The sequence below is a fragment of the Dipodomys merriami genome, unplaced genomic scaffold (genome assembly GCF_024711535.1).
Source record: "Dipodomys merriami isolate MVZ:Mamm:240054 unplaced genomic scaffold, mDipMer1.0.p SCAF_19, whole genome shotgun sequence".
NCBI lineage: Eukaryota > Metazoa > Chordata > Mammalia > Rodentia > Heteromyidae > Dipodomys > Dipodomys merriami.
In genome coordinates this window covers 3,237,017-3,256,674 of record NW_027203270.1, presented here as the reverse complement: position 1 = coordinate 3,256,674, position 19,658 = coordinate 3,237,017, and the positions used below count along the sequence as shown (strand labels likewise).

At 45.0% G+C, this 19,658-nt stretch overlaps 1 protein-coding gene across 3 annotated transcripts in view; it reads right to left on the bottom strand.

Moving 5' to 3' along the window:
- Positions 1-988: 988 nt before the first annotated feature.
- The window catches only part of Stx8 (syntaxin 8), a 244,234-nt gene continuing 225,564 nt past the window's right edge, over positions 989-19,658 (bottom strand). For all 3 annotated transcript variants that reach the window (XM_070026977.1, XM_070026976.1, XM_070026978.1), the window contains one exon: positions 989-1,159. Coding sequence is in view for 2 of the 3 variants with exons in the window: in XM_070026976.1 (XP_069883077.1) it covers positions 1,089-1,159 (71 nt within the window). In the remaining variant the exon portion in view is untranslated. The remainder of the gene's footprint in view (positions 1,160-19,658) is intronic.

The following is a 19,658-nucleotide window of genomic DNA, read 5'->3' as shown; positions in this document are numbered from 1 at the left end:
TATTTCAGCTTCCAGAACTTTCCATTCCTCTGTGAAGCAGGACCAGGTAACTAGTTCTGATCAATGAATTGTGAGCAGGGGCCGTGGTTGGCTAGTTTCTGGGCTGAATGTTTTACTGCTGGCCTGTGAGCTTCCAGAGTCCCCTTTTCTCTGCCAGTGTTCTCAGTGGACACCTACTGGCCTGGGCTCTGAAGTGCAGAGATGGGGTCAGCGCCAAGCAGGTGTCTGGACTCATGGGTCCCAGGCCTTTCCAGAGCACCGAGGTCCCAGGAAATAACAGAAGGCCAGGCTGCACCTTGACTCTCTTCCTGGTGCATTTGCGTAGTGGGAGCCCCAGGTTGTGTTCTCTTCAGGAAATGCCCAGGCCTCCTCTTCTGGCAGTTGCCTCCCACAGGCTTGCTCTCTCCTCAGTGAGACCAAGTGCTCTGGCGACTGCTGTCTTTAATCCTAATTGCTTCTCCTCCTGATGGGAAGGGCAGAACCACACCAGCAGCTCGCCTTGCTTTCCATACAGAAAGAAGAGAGGGCATGATACCTGGCCCTGTGTGCCCTTCTAACTCAAACCCACCATCCTAATGGCCTGGTATCCTTCACACGCCCTCCATCAGCCTGGCCTGAGACACACACACGCACAAGACCACAGATACTGCAGACATGCATGCACACATGACTGTCAACCCCATAAGATACAGTGCTCCCCTCACTTTATAACCCCACCTTTATCAGACATGTCCAAGGGACCACCTTTCCCACATGGCCTTCATCTCATTCACCTGGATGTCCTGGACACACAAGTCACATGACTTTCACAAGCAGACCAGACACTGCTGAGAGGGCATCCAGCAGACAGTGACCAGTTGAGGGGCATTTAGCTAGACCACATGACCAAGGTAGAAAGCAGAGGGCTGCATGGGACCAATGTTTAGGCAGCTCTCAGAGCTGCTCAGCTTTGTGGGCCCTCCTGAAGCAAGGCACGTCCAGAGTCCGGGAGCTTTGGAGGAATTTATTGAGAGCAGGTGTTGTGTACCAAAAGGGTGCGGGCTTTCTTTCGTCACTGGCAGGTGTCACCGCGGGTGGTCCCTTTATTGCTATCGGTTGGTTGGCCAGACTGCAACAACCACAATAGCCACAAGCAGCAATAAAATCACCATTATCATCCCTGAAAGAGAGAAACCAAACATACCTCTTAATGATTCAGACCAGAAAAGTGTTGTACAGTGTGTGGAGAATGGGCAGAGAGGGTGGTGGGCACAGGTGGCCCGCAGGCTGCAGGATGCAGCAGGTAGCCCTCACCACCTTGCTGACTGTGCCAGAGACCTGGGGGCCAGGTGAGAAGCCTAGGAGGAGAGAAGGAGCAGCCTCCTCACTCTGGAGGAGGTGGAGGTATATTGACCCATGGCTCCATCCTTGGCAGGTCACCCGGACCCCAAGGATGGCGGAAGTTACTGAGGACGACTACCTCTGCAGCCCAGTTGGATTCTGCATTGACAACACAAAGGGCTTAGAGTTTTCAAAACTACAAGTCTAGACTTCATTGTCTCCTCTATCCACGGAGCTTTACTTCATCTTCTTGAATCAGATCCCCCTCTAGAGGGGCTAGTCCCTTCTGGATTAGTATTTTCTAGCATTTTGGGTTAGAGACTATGAAGGGCCCTCAAGTCTCGCTCTGCCTGCCAGCCTCACCCCACCTCCTGAGGCCATTGAGTCTACACTCATGACTCCCGGCTTCTCACAGAATGCTGAGGACATGGACTTGGGGGAGCGAGGTCCTTCAACCAGGGAGGGCAGACTCCACGTGCACTGGCCCAGTAGGAACCACAGAGACTTGCCCCACCCACGTGCCGGAGGCAACCGCAGTGTAGCCTGACAGCCAAGGTGAGCGCCTCCAAAGCAAGGAGCAGGGAAAGCTTGCTCACCCAAGACTCTTGGGCCTACCGAGGCAAGTGAGAGCAAATGAGGAAAAGTAGGGGAACAGGGAGGGCCAGGCACCTGGGACACGGGGAAAGCAGGGGCAAGACTGGGAGCTGCTTCAGAGAGTAAGTGGAAGCCCTTACTGTTCACAGGAGGTCTTGGCTGCACATCCTTGATCCCAACAGCTCCAGCTGCACTCCCACAACTTGCTACACCCCATTATTACACAGAAATCCATGAAGATGATAAAGTGAACATTTCCCCTTCTCAGCTGCGCTCAACCCTACTTCAAGTGCTCAGTAATCTGTATCACGGCCGTGATACAGAGACTATTTCCACTACATCACAAAGTTGCACTGGGGGGTAGGGGGCAGGGAGAATAGGCCGCAACAGTGGGGTTACTGGCACCCTGCAATGGTGACTGAAGGCAGACTTGTTGAATAAATGCTCTGGCTACACCCAGGGAGTTCTCAGGAAGTTGTGCCTTCTTTTCTTGTGTTGAGTTTATACAATTATGTTTCTTGGAAATTGTCATTTTTTTCTGATACTTGAAATTATGGGCCTAGAAATGCTCAATACAGTTTCATAAATTCAACAAGGCATCATACTGAGGTTCTTCTTTCCACTTATTTTGTGTGTGTGTGTGTGTGTGTGTGTGTGTGTGTGTGCATGCACACACACGCACACACACGCGCCAGTACTGGGGCTTGAACTCAGAGCCTTGAACTCTTGCTTAACTTTCCACTCAAAGCTGGTGCTCTACAACTTGGGCCACAGCACCATGTCCAGATTTTGGTGGTTAGAGCTAAGAGTCTCACAGACTTTTCTGCCTGGGCTGGCTTTGAATCAAGATGCTCAGATCTCAGCCTCCTGAGTAGCAGGGATTATAGGCATGAGCCACTGGTTCCTGGCTTCTTTCCACTTGTAATACCACTTACCTAGGCATTCTCTTGCATGGCCACCTAGTTGACCACATCTGTGTTTCTTTTTATTAATCCCTTCTGAGAACATCATTTGTCTTTGATAATCTCTTACTTCTTCATTTTCTGCTTTTATGGTCATTACTCCTATTAATAGACTTTCTTTGGATTAGTATTGTTATTCTTTCTCCAATTTCTTATGCTGAAATTAAGTCATTCATTTTCCATCTGCCATTTAACTATTATGTCTATAAGCCTCAAGTTTTGAAATGGAATAATTTCCATTAGTGTCTAAGTTCTAAATATTTAAATATACTCCACAGTGATTTCTTCTTTAGTCCAATCATTATTTAGAAATAGGATTTAATATTCCTACTAATAGTAAGACATGCTTATCAAAATGTGTATACACAAAATGTGTGTGTATATACATATATATATGTATGTATATACACACACACACACACACACATACATACTTTGGCAGTCAATAACATATTTTTCTAGAAAGACTGGATCTCTCTTGGTGACAAAGTGATCACAAATCCTACTAATGAAAATACTGTGGTTTGTTAACTACTTGTACTTGAAGAAAATGCTCCATCACAATAAGACAATATTGAAAATAAGAATGCAAGGTGCCTTTCCAGCCAAGTTCACAGACTTTCTGAACTCACAGTTTAAGTGCTCAATAGATCCTTGGTAATGGAAAATTTAAAACCAACTCGTGAGCATAGCTTACTGATGATTTCAAACACTGAAAAGGAATTGAAACACATGGTAAGCTCCTTGTCATTTGCCTGAGGTGAAAGAGTTGTTTAAACACGATTCTTTTTATAGAGTGACGAGTGTGGAAGAGCAGGGTCTTGCTACATAGTTCAGGCTGGCTTCAAACTTACCATCCTCTTGCCTAGAATGCTAAGATTACAGGTGTACAGCTACCTGTACATTTCCATATCCAGAGGATCCCATCTTTCCCAAATCCCTCTTCCCAAGGACCCTTTCAGGGTCTCTGCCCCTCCTCTGGTTCTGTCTTCACAAGATATAGCCTAAGCCTCTACATTATAGACCTGCAGCCTGTGGTCCATGGACCAGTTCTAACTGTAGTCTCTTTTTTTGTACAGTCGATGAGCCAAGACTAACTTTTATGTGTTTAAAGAGTTGTCAAGAAAGTGAAAGATGCTGTGACATGCTGTGTGTGGTCTGAAAAGCCTAAAACATTTTGTAGATAAAACTGGGCCCTGCTGTGCATCACAGAGACAGACGACGACTCAGCTGTGGCACCAGTTTGCTCCTATCTCCACTTACTTCATCTAAGGAGCTCCTTTTATTTGGGGGGAGGGGGTGTTCAGGGGTGGCAGTGGGGATTGAACTCAGGGCCTCTTGCTTGTTAAGCAAGTTTTCTCTATCACTTAAGCAACACTCCCAGGTCTATGCTTTTAACTTTAGGCCAGGATCTTTCAAGGCCTGGGTTGAACATGCAATTCTCTACAGATGTGCACCACTTTGTCCAGCAAAGGATTTTCTTCCTTCTTGTAAACTTCTCTATGATCTATTTTGGGGTATAGCTATAATATTTTAGCTAGCACTTAAGACTGTTGCAATGAGAAAGGATGTGTACCAGCATCTTAGTACCATCTCTGTCTTAGGCCAACTTCTTACCAGAATCAGAGTAGCAGTCATTTCATCCATTTCTGTCTCTAGAAACACCTTTAGGGTAGCCATCTCTCCAAAACAGGAGTCCTACTACTTCTTGGTCATTCTGCTATGTGTGTGGTGCTTGGTTGAGAGGAGGAGAGGTTTATGTGGTACGTGGAGGTGTTATTCCTGGTATTCTAGGGCCTAGGTTCACCCTATGGGAAGGGGAGGAGCTGGCTGCTTGGGGAATCTACAGATGAGTAGAGACAGCTTGGAAGACACCCGGCTGCTGTGGCTCAGGCTCACAGTGGTAAGTACTCTAGCCTGCCTTGCTCCGAGTGCCATGTAAGCCCTTGAACAAAGCTGGGATGGCCCAGCTTGAAGCCATGCTCAGTTTACAATGAGGGTGATGATGGGAAAAGCAGAACAAGTGATGAAAGAAATCAAGAACTAATCACAAAGACAAAAGCCAACAGCAAGTGTCTCACAAGGGGGGGAGGCGGCATCCAGGGCTCCAATGGCTTCCTCTGCACTCTAGCCAACACTCTGTGCTCCTGCCCACCCCCTCGCTTCTACACATGCCTACCTTTCTTCCTGGAGGTCTCTTGTTTGGGCCTAGTTAGTTCCCCAAACCTCAGTATCAGTGTGGCTTCCTTGAAGATTGCCCTGGTAAACTCCTGCTAACTGGGCTCATTTCATCCCTGTCTCCCAAGTAACCTGTGTTACCATCTCTGAGTGGGTGCCCCATTTCTGCCACACGAGAATCTTACATAGGGTCTGTCTTCTCATTTCCTACCACATACCAGTGCCTAGCACAGAGCAGACACAAAAGAGGTCCTGCAAAAATAGAATGAAGAAAGGTGCATGCTGGTAATCAACAAGAGGATGAGGCAAGAGGAACATGACCAGCCTGGGCTATAGTTTGAGAAAGAGGGGCATGGCTCAAGTGGTAGAGCACCATCTGTGTGCAAGCAAGACAAGAGGCCCTGATTATAAGCCCTGGTACTGACACATATACATACATGCATACACACACACACACATGCAGCATTATAAAATTGACTTAAGCTGGGTGCTGGTGGCTCATACCTGTAATCTTAGCTACTCAGGAGGCTGAGATCTGAGTATTATGGTTTGAAGCTAGCCGGGGCAGGACAGTCTGTGAGACTCATATCTCCAATTAACCACCAAAAAAAGCCAGAAGTAGAACTGTGGCTCAAGTGATGGAGTGCTGTCCTAAAGCAAAAAAAAAAAAAAAAAAAAAACAAAAAAAACTCAAGGATAGTAGTGCTCAGGCCATGAGTTAAAGCTCTAGGACCAATAGTATGTACACAGGTATGTATACGCACACAGATACAAATGACAAATATTATTTGAGCTTGAGTTGTGGATCAAGTGGTACGGCATTAGCCATGAGTGGATGGAGAGCATGAAGTATTGAGTTCAGTCCCTGGTACCACCATATAAAAAAAGAAATGTATAGAATATAGGATATCTGGAGGGGACAATAGATATAAGAAAGATGGGGCAGCCAACAGGGAAGGACAAATACTGCAGAGACACAAGGAGAAGGCAGACAGAACTCCAGGACTGGATGGGTCTATCAGAATAATAGTATAGTGATGTGATTTGACTAGCACAGATTTGTGACTTACACAAGCTGTGTCTCTGTAGTGGCATGCCAGACAGGGTACAAACTAAGCTGATAGTAACAGGTGATAAAACTGTGTTTGTTCAAAAACAAAAATAATGACAAATGAAACTTTGCCATCTTAATCTCTTTCAGAACAAATAAGGTTCTTGGGAAGGAGAGTTCCAACAGGTTCAAGGAGAAAGTAATTTTCTGACACAAAGGACAGTAACAAGCAGAAGCCTTAGGGGTTCTTTGGGTGAAAGAGGTGGTGTTTTCATATCTTTTTTTTTTTTTTATCTGAGTCTGGAACTTGAACTCAGTACTGACACTTTCATTCGCTGGCCAGTGCTCACGGAGCCATGGCTCCATCCCTGTAGGGCTCTCCTCTTTTGCAAAGGGTGACTTTCTTGAGATGCTATCAGCTTAGGCACCTGAATGGGGTCTCTCTGGACAGACTTTCAGGAAGAGTAAAGCAGGGTCTTTCTAAAGTAGAGAAGGCTAAGCCTGCTGGCCATGCTCAGTTCTGTTTTCTACATGAGGAAGGAGGGTTCTGGAAAGCCAGCATGGGAATGCAGGCGGGTCTGACTTTCAGCCTGTACCACTGAGTCTGGCTGGGGGTCCTGTGGCCCAGAAGAGCCTGAGGTTTAGAAGGCAGAAAGGTCCCAAATTCCAGGGGCTGAAAACCTGGGATGGGGCTGCTTCTCTCTCCTCCCCTTCCACTTTTTATGGTGGGAAATGGACAGAAGGCTATGCTGACCATGACAGACCTTCACTTAGCTCTTCAAGGGTCAAATCCCTGGCCTGTCTGGTTGCACCTGTGCCCTCACTCCCTCCGTCTCCAGTGGGCTAAATTCGGAAGTACACCCCTGCTTATTTCTCTAAATGTCACTGAAAGATCAGCATACTGTAATACAATCAGCACTGTAATACAATCATGGAGGCTTGATATTTCCTTGAGACAGAGGCAGACAGGGCTCCAAACTTTCAGACCTGGGAAAGGGCTTCCAGCTTCCAGGCTGAGTAAAGCCCATCCTGCTCAATGGTTCTGGGAAGAAGCCAAGCTGGGCTGCGTCAGAGGTGAGAGATAGAACTGCCCAGCGAGCAGGCCTCAGGGGGTCTCCTTGTCCATCCTTCAGCCAAGGAAATGTTTGACATTTGGGAACGAAAAAGAGAGTTGAACTTCTGGGAAGCTGCCAACTCCTAAACAATGAGTGTTCTCTGCCCAACCCCAGCATGGAACACACCTGGAGAGGCTCTGGACTTCAGAGGTGCGTTTTCTCTGGTCTTCACTCAGCTCCTGCCCTGGCACCGCCAGCACCTGGCAGGGCAGATGTTCCCTCTCAGGATCAAGAGTCCCTTTCAGGGACAGATGCAGGATGCCAGGGTTACCAAAGTGGAAAAACAAAACAAAACAAAACCCAACAACGTCCATTTCCCTTGGTCAGTTTACCAGATGAGGATTACTCAGCCACGTACAATATTTACAAGTCCAGCTCATGGCAATTAAGAGGCGACGTAAGAAAACAAACTATTTTTCAAACTGGGAAGGGACACTGACCAGGCTTCTCAGGAACAGGAGTGTGTTTTCTGGATTGTTCATGGGGATTAATGGGCCATACTTTGTTTTTTTCTCCCAGTGAAGCACTGGAAACCGGCAAGTGACAGGCCTGTGTGGCCAGTACCTTGGTCACAGTGCAGCATAGCACAGCTCCTGGTACTTACTGGCATGGCTAAGGGAGGAAACAGGAAATGTGAAGCAGCTTTTCTTGGAGTATAAGGGCAGATCTCCTGGCCACTTCTACTAGTAGCTTAAACTCTGGACTTGGGTTCTCTCCCTGAGCATTTTTACTCAAGGCTAGCACTCTACCACTTGAGCCACAGCCCTACTTCTGTTTTTTTTTTTTCCTTTTTTTTTGTGGTTAATTGGAGATAAGTCTCACAGACTTTCCTGACCAGGCTCACTTCAAACCATGACCCTCAGATCTCAGCCTTATGAGTAGCTAGGATTACAGGTGTGAGCCACTGGCTGCAAGTCTTTTTATATGATTGGGTTCCAAGGAAAGCCTTTAGGACTATGGTTGTTGCTGGCTGTTTGAACTAAGAGGCAGCACTGCTTTGTCCACTTCATCTGTCACTGTGGAAGAGTGAGAACCACAAACACCCCCCAGGAAGCCAATGGCCTTTTAGGAGCAGCACTCTTTTACATGGCTCAGTACTAGTAGATATTCCCTTCAGTGCCTTCTGTAGGTGACATTTGCTTAAGTATTAACCAGTTGGTTCTCACTGATCAAACAGGGATATTTTGCAGCAGATTCCTGAGCCAAGGTGGGAAAGGAGCAGGAGTAGAGACAAAACTGGAATATTTGTTTTCAAAAGTTCATGTAAATGTCCCCTTTAATCCTCTAACTGGGTAAATAAGCTAAGAAAAGAGTAGACATGAGAAGGTGAGGTATTTGCGTTCTGATTTCTGGACTGAACTGGGGAGAGCAGAGCTGCCTGATCTGGAGTTGTCTGGCCTGCTCTGGTCAGCAGCCTGTGGCATGAAACACCTGTTGCCTGCCTCCACTTCCTTCTGCCACTCACCAGGCTGGAAAAAAAAAAAAAAAAACGAAACAGCAACCACAGGAAAAAGGGCACCTACCTGCCTCTGGCCTCACCCTTCTCGAATCTGCTTTATTTCCCATTCTGTTAATTTCCCTCTTATAATGTATTCATTAATATACCAGACAAACTAACCAGGTGCTAGTGGCTTATGCTTCTAACCATAGCTACTTGGGAGGCAGAGATCAGAATTGTAGGTCAAAGTTAGCAAGGCAAAAGATTCATAAGGCATTACCTCAACCATTAGGTAGACTAATGATGCATGCCTGCTACCCCAGCTATATATAGGAGGTTGAAATGGAAGGTTCTATGATGGGACAGACTGAGCGAAAGATTTCACAAGATCTCATCTAAACAGACAAAAGAGCTGGGCATGGTGGTGGATGCCTGTCACCTCAGCTATAGTGCAAAGTATAAAAGAGTGGAAAGTATAAACTAAGAGGACTGTGGTCCAGGATGGCCTGGGCAAAATGCAGGACCCTATGTCAAAAATGGCTAGAGTTTTTAAAAGGGGCTAACAGTGGGTTCAAGAGGTAGAGTGCTTGTATAGCAATTGTGAAGCCTTGAGTTCAAACCTCCTTTCCACCCCAAAACCATAAACTGAAAAACAAAAGTCTTCCCTGGATTTCTTACATTTTTCTGGGCCTGGCATCCAAATCATCCTTGCAAGCATTCCTCTGTTTTCTGGATCGGCCTTTCCCTGCAGCTCTAGGGTCTGACCCTCTATCTACTCCACTTTCCTCCTGCTTTCTCTGTGAACATATTTATCCTATTTTCAGAGAGCTCAAGGGCCCTGGTTCCATGCTCAACTTAAGACTCCCCACCCTCCATAAAGAGTGCTCAGTCCTATACTTCTTGCCACCTCTGGACACCAAGAAGCTCCCACAACAAGACTATGACTGGCGAACAGTCATCTTTCATCTTTAAATTCTTATGTTATTAGTGGTTCTGTCCTTAAAACACAGGATCTCTAAAAACAGGGATTGTGCTATCTGATGTGGTGGAGGGACAGAGAGTTTATACTCAGGGACAAGGAACTTCAAATCTGCCACTTCCTAGCTATGGGATATTTGAGAAAGTTTCATGTGTATGTCTGTGCCTGTGTCAGAACTGGAACTTGAACTCAGGGCCTTGTACTCTTACTTTTTCTGCTCAAGGTTTGAGGTCCACTTGAACCACACCTCTACTTCTGAATTTTTGCTGGTTATTTGGAGATTAGTCTCTTATAGACTTTTCTGTCCAGGCTGGTTTCAAACCTTGATCCCAGAGCTCAGATTCCTAAGATTACAGGTGTGAATTACAGACTAGGATTTACAGGTATGAGATACTGGTGCCTCTCTTGAGTTTATAAAATGAGATCAAGAAACTCCAACTTTATACGTTTCTTGTGAGGACTCAAGAATACAAAGCAATGACAACTTCTAGTCTGTAACTGGCTCTTGATAGTGGTAGCCATGCTGACAGTATCGATGACTCCTGGCTAGCCACTGCCCAGGCTCAGTGCCTTGTGCACAGTGGACACACATGAACATCCTGCAAGAACACTAGTCTCTCAGAGCAACCACAAAAATAATGTGTCATTCAATCCAAATGAGAAGGAACAGGAGCAAACACCGAGGAACACCTGGGTGGCATTTGGTGTAGAAACAGAGGCCAATTCCAGCCAGGCCCAGTGGTGACGACGGGCGTCCAGGAAAGGTTGGAAGTTCAGAGCGGAATATCTGGCAGCATCCGCCTTGGTTATTAGCTACAGGAAGGGCAGCTGTGCTGGGTGAGTCTGGCTGGAGGCGAAAGGCAAGTGGAGCCCAGCCAAGTGGACACCAGGTGAGGGGAGCTGTGAAGAGCCGACACGTAAAAGCCTTTGAGGAAGTAGAGGTCAGAGCAGGGGCACAGCTGAGGATGGGGGTCAGAGGCTGGAGCAGAAGGTTAAGGCGAACTAAAAGGAGAACCCAATGTGAGCTCATGTTCAGCTGTGCTGGGGTAGGAGGGGACCAGGGCAGTAATGACAATACTAAGAAGATTAGCAGCAGGGTAGGGAAAAGAGAAGTGGCAGATGAGTACTGCAGAGTGTTAAGTGTACATGCTTGCAAAGTTTACAGATCCCTGATCCCATTGCTCTCACCATGAGAGGAATAGGCTGTAGGATGGCAATGTGCCTCACCCAAAGTTAAGAAAACTGGGAATCAGAGCCCACATGTGATTAAAAGAGCTGGCAGAAGGGCATATGCTTAGGGAGATAGTGTCAAGCTGAGCAGGTCTCAGAGTCCTGCAGGATGAAGTTGGCAAATCATAGACTGAGATGTACAAGTTACATGTTGTAAGATTCCTCAAAGTCACACTGAAAGACAATAAAGTCAGCCACCAAACAGGATCTGCCTGTGTTTGGGTTCCAACTGAGAATAGCAACACTGGAATTAAATAGATCTTCTTTTATCTCAGTTCTGTCACAGCAACTGAATGTCATCAATAGTCTGTGATTTCAGATTAGATCATGGCCCGAGAGCACAGAGCAGTGGGAAGAAGGCCCACAGAGCCCAGTCTGGCCCCGCTCCAGTCTCTGTGGCCAAGTTACCCAATACCTCTGCCCGCAGCTGCCTCTAGGCCATGCAGGACAATGCATGCATTTCCAAGGCTGTGGGGAACTGTATGTGGTTTTGACAGAACTCAGGGCCTGGCATATGGCCGGAGCTGACTAACTGGTGGCTGCAATCTTCATTCTGGAGGTAAGAATGGTGGTCTTTGCTTATTAGGTATGGCCAGGCCAGTGTTACTAGGGGAGCTGTTGTAGGTTTGTGCTAAGGGGACTTGGGAGGGTACAGCCACTTTGCCCTCTCCTTGATGGCCCAGTCCCACCTGGAGAGAAGCCATCTTCCTGGCCCCATCCCAATACTGATAAGAGGTAAAGCAAGTTCTGTGGCAATAGGTAACAGGAGAAGGCCATAGTTATGGGGAAAGAGTGTTGCAGAGGGAGACATCTGGGGGCCAGAGGGAGCAAAAGCACTCTGGGCAAGAAGCAGGAATCAGGGGAAGTGACCTGAAAGGAGTGGGGGTTGGGATGAGGGAAAAAAGGACTAGCCTAGAAACAGGAAATTAAAAGGAATTAAGACTGCAAGAAAGAGCCAGGGCAGAGGAGCTGGACAGCCGCCTAGTGTAAGGCAGGCTCCAGAGTCTGGCTTGGGATCTGAGGCACAGGCACCCAGCCGGGCACTGGTGTCTGTGGAATAGCAGTCACAGTCCTTGGGCCATGATCAGGTGCACAATTGGTCCACACAGACTCCTGTGGGCATTTACCTCATCAGATAGAGAAAATCATGTCATAATAAGAGGTCAGATTTGGTCAAACTGTTCTGATGCTGAATCAGAGCAAAGGTATGGTGATGTAATCCTAGCTACTCAAGAGGTTGAATCTGAGGATGGTGGTTCAAAGCCAGCCCAGGCAGAAAAGGCCATGAGACTCTTATCTGGCAAAAAGCCAGAAGTGGAGGTGTGGCTCAAGTTGCAGAAAATCAGTTTTGGGCAAAAAAAGCCAAATGAAAATTAAGTCCAGTTCTGGTACTATGCACGCACGTGTGCATGCATGCACAGGCGCGCACGCATACACACACACACACACACACACACAGTCATATGTATCCACATTAGAACCTGACTCAAAAACATTTACTGAATGCCTACTGTGTGTCAGGCCCAAAGGGCAAAGACACATATTTGACTCTTTATGAGTATGCCAGTCCCAAGAGAAAGGCATAAAATCAGTCCCAGGCCTACTCACCCTGTAAACAAAAGCAAAACCCTGCAGATAACCTTCCTTACAAGCAGTAAGTAAAAATTCAGCCCTTATGGTTGCTTCCTACACAGAAAGTGCTGAGTAGTTCCTAGACCCCATCTGGGTTCTTAACATGTTATTCATTTCCCATCCCCAAAATAAGTTGGGCTCAGCAATCACCACAATTCAACAGCAGAATCCAATTGTAAATAGATGATCCTTCATATCAGCAATCAAAAGCAGCATAGCATGGGTTGTCAAGTCAACAATTTAATGCCAATTCTCTGGTGCATCAATATTTGCTAAGAAACACCCCCCTCTCCCCCATCCCTGCTCTGTCTTACCCCTGGGAATGTGAATCTGTCTGGAGTCTGGCAGGAATTCAAGTGTCTTGGAAAAGCCAGTCAGGAACTCTGCTATGGATATCTTGTTTTGACAATTCCCCCTCGACTGTGTGTCAAAAGATTTCAGGATGGCTCCAGGCAGACTACGGATTCACCACTGCAAACCTCTCCATTTGTCCTGCTTGGACTGAGCTACCTCACCTGGCACCAATTAGGAACACCTGGCCAGGTGACCCAAGGGCACTGCTGCCAAAGTTCTAAGCAGCTTTGTCAACCTATCAAATGCTTATGAGTCTGACTTGTGAAAAGCAAACCATCTAATATGCCAAAGGCTACTAGGTGGTAGGTCTGAACAGAGTCACTGAGCTTTATACCTCAGAACAACACACGATAGTTGTGGATTGGCAGTCATGGTTGTTAACCTGACCCTGCCTATATACAGCTGAAGTAATGGTGCCCAGGGAGGCCAGTCAGTTCTGGATTTTGAACTGAGCACAGTTGGGATTCAGTCACAGTAAGGTTGTAGTCAAGCCACGATGGCCACAAGCAGCTCCAAAGGTCCCATCTCAGTCCTGTCCTTTCTGTAGAGTTCATTGCCTCAATCATCCCATAGATCCTTGCAAGTAACCCAACATGGATCATGTTGTTGCTGTTTTAAACCTAAAAGAACCAAAGTCATCTCCCTTCTTTGTAATCAAGCTCTTTTAGTAGAGAGATCATCAGCATATAGAATAACTGTCTCATTATTTGAGGAAATGTGAGAGTAACATGAGAATGAGTTCATATTCCCAGTTCAGTTTGAAAGACCAGTTCCAAAGGCCCAGTGCACTTGTGTATGTGGCCCTGAACTGGTTCTGAACTTGTCTAGGTCCTGACAGAAATAGTTATCACTATTACAAGGCATTCCCAGCTATCAAACTCTTCTCTTTTGTACCCACATAGCTTATCTGTAAGTATTATTAGCTTAATGCTGCAGATGTGGTCCCAGAAGTATAAAAATGAACTCAAGTTGTAGGGTAAGAGGTACCTGGAACAAATATTGGGACAGAAGAGCTTACCCTGTGCAAATGAAACCATGGTAGGGGGCAAACTGGTTGTTTGGAATTTTCCTGTTAAGAAGCCCTTTCCCCAAGGCAGCCATGTAGAGGGCCCACGGGGTGCCTGGTTCACGCAAGTTCATGGCACATGCACAAGATTTCTGCTACCATCATGCTTCTAACAGAAGCCATGTCCATCACCATTACTGGTACTAAACACTTTATATATACACTTTGCACACATGATATACATTATACATTGAGCTGGTCAATAAACGCTTAAGCAACAAATGAGTTACAAGATTCTTACAAAAGCTCAGGAAAGCAAAACTATTAATATCCTATGCATCCTGCATCTTAAGGGTAGCTTTTGAATTAATGGGCATTGATTGAACACCCAACACAATGATGGGGGTAGGACAGGCAAAACACACACAAAAATAAGTAAATGATGTAATGTACCAGAAGATGTTAAGTGCCATAAAGAAAAAATACAACATCTCTTCTTGGGATGGATCCTAGGCTCAATGGTTTGCACCCCCTTTCTCTCAGGTTTGAGGAGCCTGCAGGGGAGAGTGTGCTAATATATTCCAGAAACCAACCATCCTTCAGTGGACTTTGGAAACGCACTGCGGGTAAGATTAGGGAACCTTCCTACATGGCATTAGGAAACTGCCATCTTTAAATGTTAATAATATGTAAGCTTAGAAATAACACATTACACAAGTTTGTTGGAATGAAGGGTGAGGTAATGACAACTGGAAGCAGACAGGGGACTTATTATGGAACACAGAAAAAGGAGAGAGTTAGAGAGGAAGAATTTGTCAATGGGTTCCAGAACTTTCCAGGCCAAGGATATTTGGGCAGTGAACTGGTACCTGCTTGGTCAGTGGGGGACCTAGGGTCTCAGATGAAGCAAGAAGCAATGTGTATGTGTTGTCTCTGTGATGGCTCTTATTCATCAAAAGGCCTGTTTTGACGTTCCATGCCCAAATGAAAAGTGCATTTCTTAAACTGATGGTTGCTGCCTTTCTCAGGGGCTGTTTTACTTCATCCCAGTGCTGGCTAAGAGCTGCGAAGTGCTGGCCAGCAGCTGGATGCTGAAATCAAGAGGATGCCAGGTTGTGGTGGTAGAAGTTAAGATGAAACAAGATACAGGATGTCGCCCTGTTCAGAAGAATTTGGGTAAATGCATTTCTAATAAAAGTGGGATTGCCAGTCCCACTTCTGGGGTGCTGTCATCCTGCAGGCCATATCTGCCCCCACCTAATCTCAACGTTCCTTTGGCCCCTAAGGTGACATAGACAATATATACCAAGGGCCACAGCAGTAAGGGCAGAAGAAAGATGACTGTTAGGGACTGTGGGAGAAAAGAAAAATAACAGCTGGTTAGAGAGCAGCCAGACATGGGCCTTTCACTTTAGGAGTCTTTTCCCAAATAGCCAGAACATAAGTCATAATTATTTGGTGTGGCTGTGAAGTCTTTCCCCATCATTGAGGCAAAAAAAAAAGGCTCTTCTGTGTTCAAAAGGTCATCTCTGCTTTCAAGTGGTTACCATGCAGCTTTTCTAAGCTCTTGTGTCCACAAACTTCCAACATGTGTGTCACTTCCCACACGTGCAGTAAATGACAAGAGGACGTTGATGTATGAAAGTGTGTATGAATGCAGGGTTTCTCTCTCTGGTAAAGCTGTGTAATCCATAACTAAAGTTGTATCGTGGGCTGAGAAGTCAGACTGCTTGCATTCAGATTTGCATTCAGATCTGTCATTTGGGTAAAGGACCCAAGACTCTAAGCCCAAAATTGGGAAAATAATAACCCTTGGCTCTGTTGTCATGGAGATGAAGCATGATAAAACGTTGAGTGCTGAGCACATGACCTGGCATGTGGTACTTTTGTAACTGCTCTGGCTATAGAAGTGGCATTAACAATCATGAATCCTTGGATAGAAGACATGCTGATCCTCCTTATCTGTGACTAGCTTAAGTCTTCAGTGTGGGTCATACTCTCTTCATAGTACCACATGACTAGCAGAATAGGAACCTCTGAGGAGAACCTAGGCAGTCCCCTGCCTGTGGGACTGACCATTCTCAGCAAGACCACCAATATGACTACTTGACTTTCCTTGGACAATCTTCTCTTACACTTGCAATATTCTAGCATGAAAAGAGATTTTCAAATTTATGTTCACACAAAATTCTCCAACAACTTGTTTATCTCTCTATGTAAAAAAGATACCTAAATTAAGAGCACACTGATCCAGTATAATTCACATTTGTTAAGTCTCCCTTTGGGAAGGCACTACCCATTGTGCCCCAAATACTCTACTCCGTAGGCCACTGGGACAGAAACTTAATGCTACCTCTGCAGCAAGGTGTTTAGTGGCAGGGAAGGATGGCAACTGCTAACTTTTCATGAATAGCAAGATGGGAATCATTTGAGTTGTGAGCCTTTGGGCCACACCAAGACTGGCAAGGAGAAAAAAAAAAGAAGACTGTGAAGCAATTTTATGCTAGATCATGGCAGAAGGTCCTTTTATTCAAGGCAGCAGCTGGGCTTAGAGTCAGCCAAACCAGGAATTCACAGGAGCAATGAGGCAATTAGGCTACAGAGCTTATATAATATCCAAGAGTGCATAGTATGAATGTATACCTTGTCACCAGACTGAAGGAGCATATATGTCCCTCTGTCATGAGGGAAGCCCCAAAGCTGGCATTCCATTTACTACTACACTCAAACATTTTATCATCCCTCAAATATCCTTCTATGAATACTATGTCATCCATGAAACATGACCTTCACAAAGGGAGGCTTCTGTATCAACATAAGAGCAAATGGTTGTTAATCCCAGGTGAAAACTTATTCTAAAGGGGGCCCTCCAACCCCCTTCATAGGCCTGAAATACAGATCTATGGGTGTTATGAGCAGATTTCACCATTCAACTTCTGAGTCCACTGGAAACAATATGAAAAAATATCAGACCCTAAATTCTAGACCATGGTTAGCCTAAAACCATGAGCAAAGATACTACTGGCACAGATGAACCTAAGAGTCTGAGACCCAAGGATTCACCATTGACAGATGCATCAGCAGGAAGCATCCAGGAGTATGGTTCAATCACTTCTGAGGATAAGACAACCAAGGCAGAAAGAAGCCTTTCTCCTTTTTCTCCCTCTTATACGTTCAATCTGTGGGTCTGGGGTGAAGCGCCTGGTAGTGCATGTGCTTAGCATATGTGAGATCCTGGGTTCAATCTCCGAAAGTAGAAAAATAAAAATGTAAAAAAGTAAAAAAGTAAATACTGTTGTTCAGGGTGTAAGGGGCTACACTACAACCATAGCAAGAGGCAAAATGATGACTCCCAGTCAATGTCAAGGGCTCCACATTAGCCTATCAAGCCAACACCAGGGATTTGTCTGTCATGTATCACAGGAACAACACAAAGTATTTGCCTTCTGAATGAATGTATGCTGTTAGTGCCAATAATAAAAGGTGTGTTTGAGGATAGTATTAAAATGATGTCATCGGTTCCTGCTTATCCACTCTTCTGGAAAAAAGTAGAAAGATTACTCCGGATGTCAGATTTGGCTTTGAAATATTTGCTGGCTTACGTTAAACATGATCTGTCAGATATTTCAGAAGCCATTTCAAAGCAAAATATAAAAGGTGAGTTATGACACATTCCCAATGAAATGATCCAGTTTTCCCACCTTGGCCTCCCACTCTCAACATGTTACATTCACCCACACCTTGGTCTTGGCAAAGAATGTTCACACTGCTCCAGAGCCTCTGCCAGCTTCCACACTCCCAGTTCACAACACTGGCTTCAGCCCTCAGCTCAAAACCACTCCCTTCCCAGGGACATCGTTTCCAGTGCCCACAAGTGTGTTAGAAATGTCTTTCCTATGCATACCAAACCCACACATTACAGAATTGATTGTCATACTTGTTCAAAGTAACTATTAGTTGGGTTTGTGAATTATCATCCCGGAGAGTCTGTAAATTATTTGAAAGAATAGACCAGGTTGTTTCTGAGTCTGTGTCTCTGTACATTACAACCTGTGTCTACCAATGACAGGTCATATGATAAGTCACATTACTTAATGACAGGGCTATGTTCTGTCATTTGGCAGTTTTGTTGTACAAACATCATGGAGTATATCTGCATAGACTGGGATGGGTCACCACATCACTAGGTGACATCATCTTTTGGACCTACCATTGTATGTTTGATCATCATTGAATGAAGATTGTACAGTTTGTCACTGCACATATCCAATATATAATTGTGGTTTCAGCTGAATGACTGGCTTATAGTTTAGAATTAAATACTGCCTAGGATTTTAGGAATCAGTAGCATGGGTTTTTAAATGACTTTTACTCAGAAGGTGTTAAGAAGGAGGTAATGTAGTGGTACAACATTACTTGGCACATAATACAAGTTCAATAAACATGATGACTAAGCAAATGAACAAATAGTGAATGGTAGTACATAAACTATGAACAAACCACGTAATTATTAAATGCTAGTGTTAAAGAACTATAAAAGGATTTAACTAGATAAGTATAGCTGGTATTGCCAAACTCAAAATCAATTTGTACTAGTGTAATGAGCATTAAATTCCAAGAAACACAATTTGGGCTTTCTTTCGGAGATAATTTGGACGCAGAACATTCAGTCCTTTTCTGTATTAAATTGAATGATCCTTGTTGACATTTCATTTAGTCCCTACAACTCTTTATCATCCTCTGTTTGAACACTTTTTTGTGTGTGTGTTAGAACTGGAGCTTGCACTAAGGGCCTGAACTTTTTTGCTCATGGCTGGTGCTCTACCACTTCAGCCACAGCTTCACTTCCAGCTTTTTGAAGCTAAGAATCTCACAGACTTTTTTTTTTTTGCCTACACTGGCTTTAAACCAGGATCCTCAAATCTCAGCCTCCTGAGTGGCTAAGATTATAGCCATTAATGCCTGGTTTGAACACATTCTTGAGAAAGAAGTTACAGCAGATTCTCTAAGAAGAGAAAAACTGATGCTGAGAGCACTGCTGCTTGCAGTGTGCTGGGGACCACACCTGTCCATTACCTGAGAGCTTGAGAGAAATGAAGTGTCAAGGGTCCTATCCAGGGACCGATGTTTTAAAAAGATTCTTCTGTGTGTGAGGTTTAAGAACCACTGGCAGGCCCAAAGAAACACAGGTTCCATGGTTTCCCTTATTTGCAATAACTAGAATATGTCTAGGACAAACAGAAAAGGTCAAAAGCTATGTACATATGACCATATAAGATAATGCTAAGCAAAATGAACCCCAAGATAGGGACACAAGTAGTTTTATCTTTCTTGCTATTGTTTTTTTAATGTATTTATAATGTACTATGTGATTTTTTTTCATATGTTCTTCCCCCATGGTATAACCCCTGTTTTCAGTGCTCTGCCATCTTGTATGTATGTTTTTCTAATTTGGGGAGGGGAAGGCAATAACAAAAATGCTTAAATAAGGATACTGCTTGACCCACTGTAACAATGAGATGTACAAGACACTATGTTGAAAATGAACTTTCCAACTTGTGAGGGGAGGGGGGAATAGACAGGAGGGTGAGGAGGGAAGGAATGATAGAGGAAAAACAAAGGAGGGGGTAACAATTCTCAATAGGAAATGTACTCATCACCTTACTCATGTAACTATAACCCCTCTGTACAGTATCTTTACAATTAAAAAAATATACAAAAAAAAAAAAAAAAGAACCATGGGCAGGTGGGCACTGGTGGCTCATGCCTGTAATCCTAGCTACTCAGGAGGTTGAGATC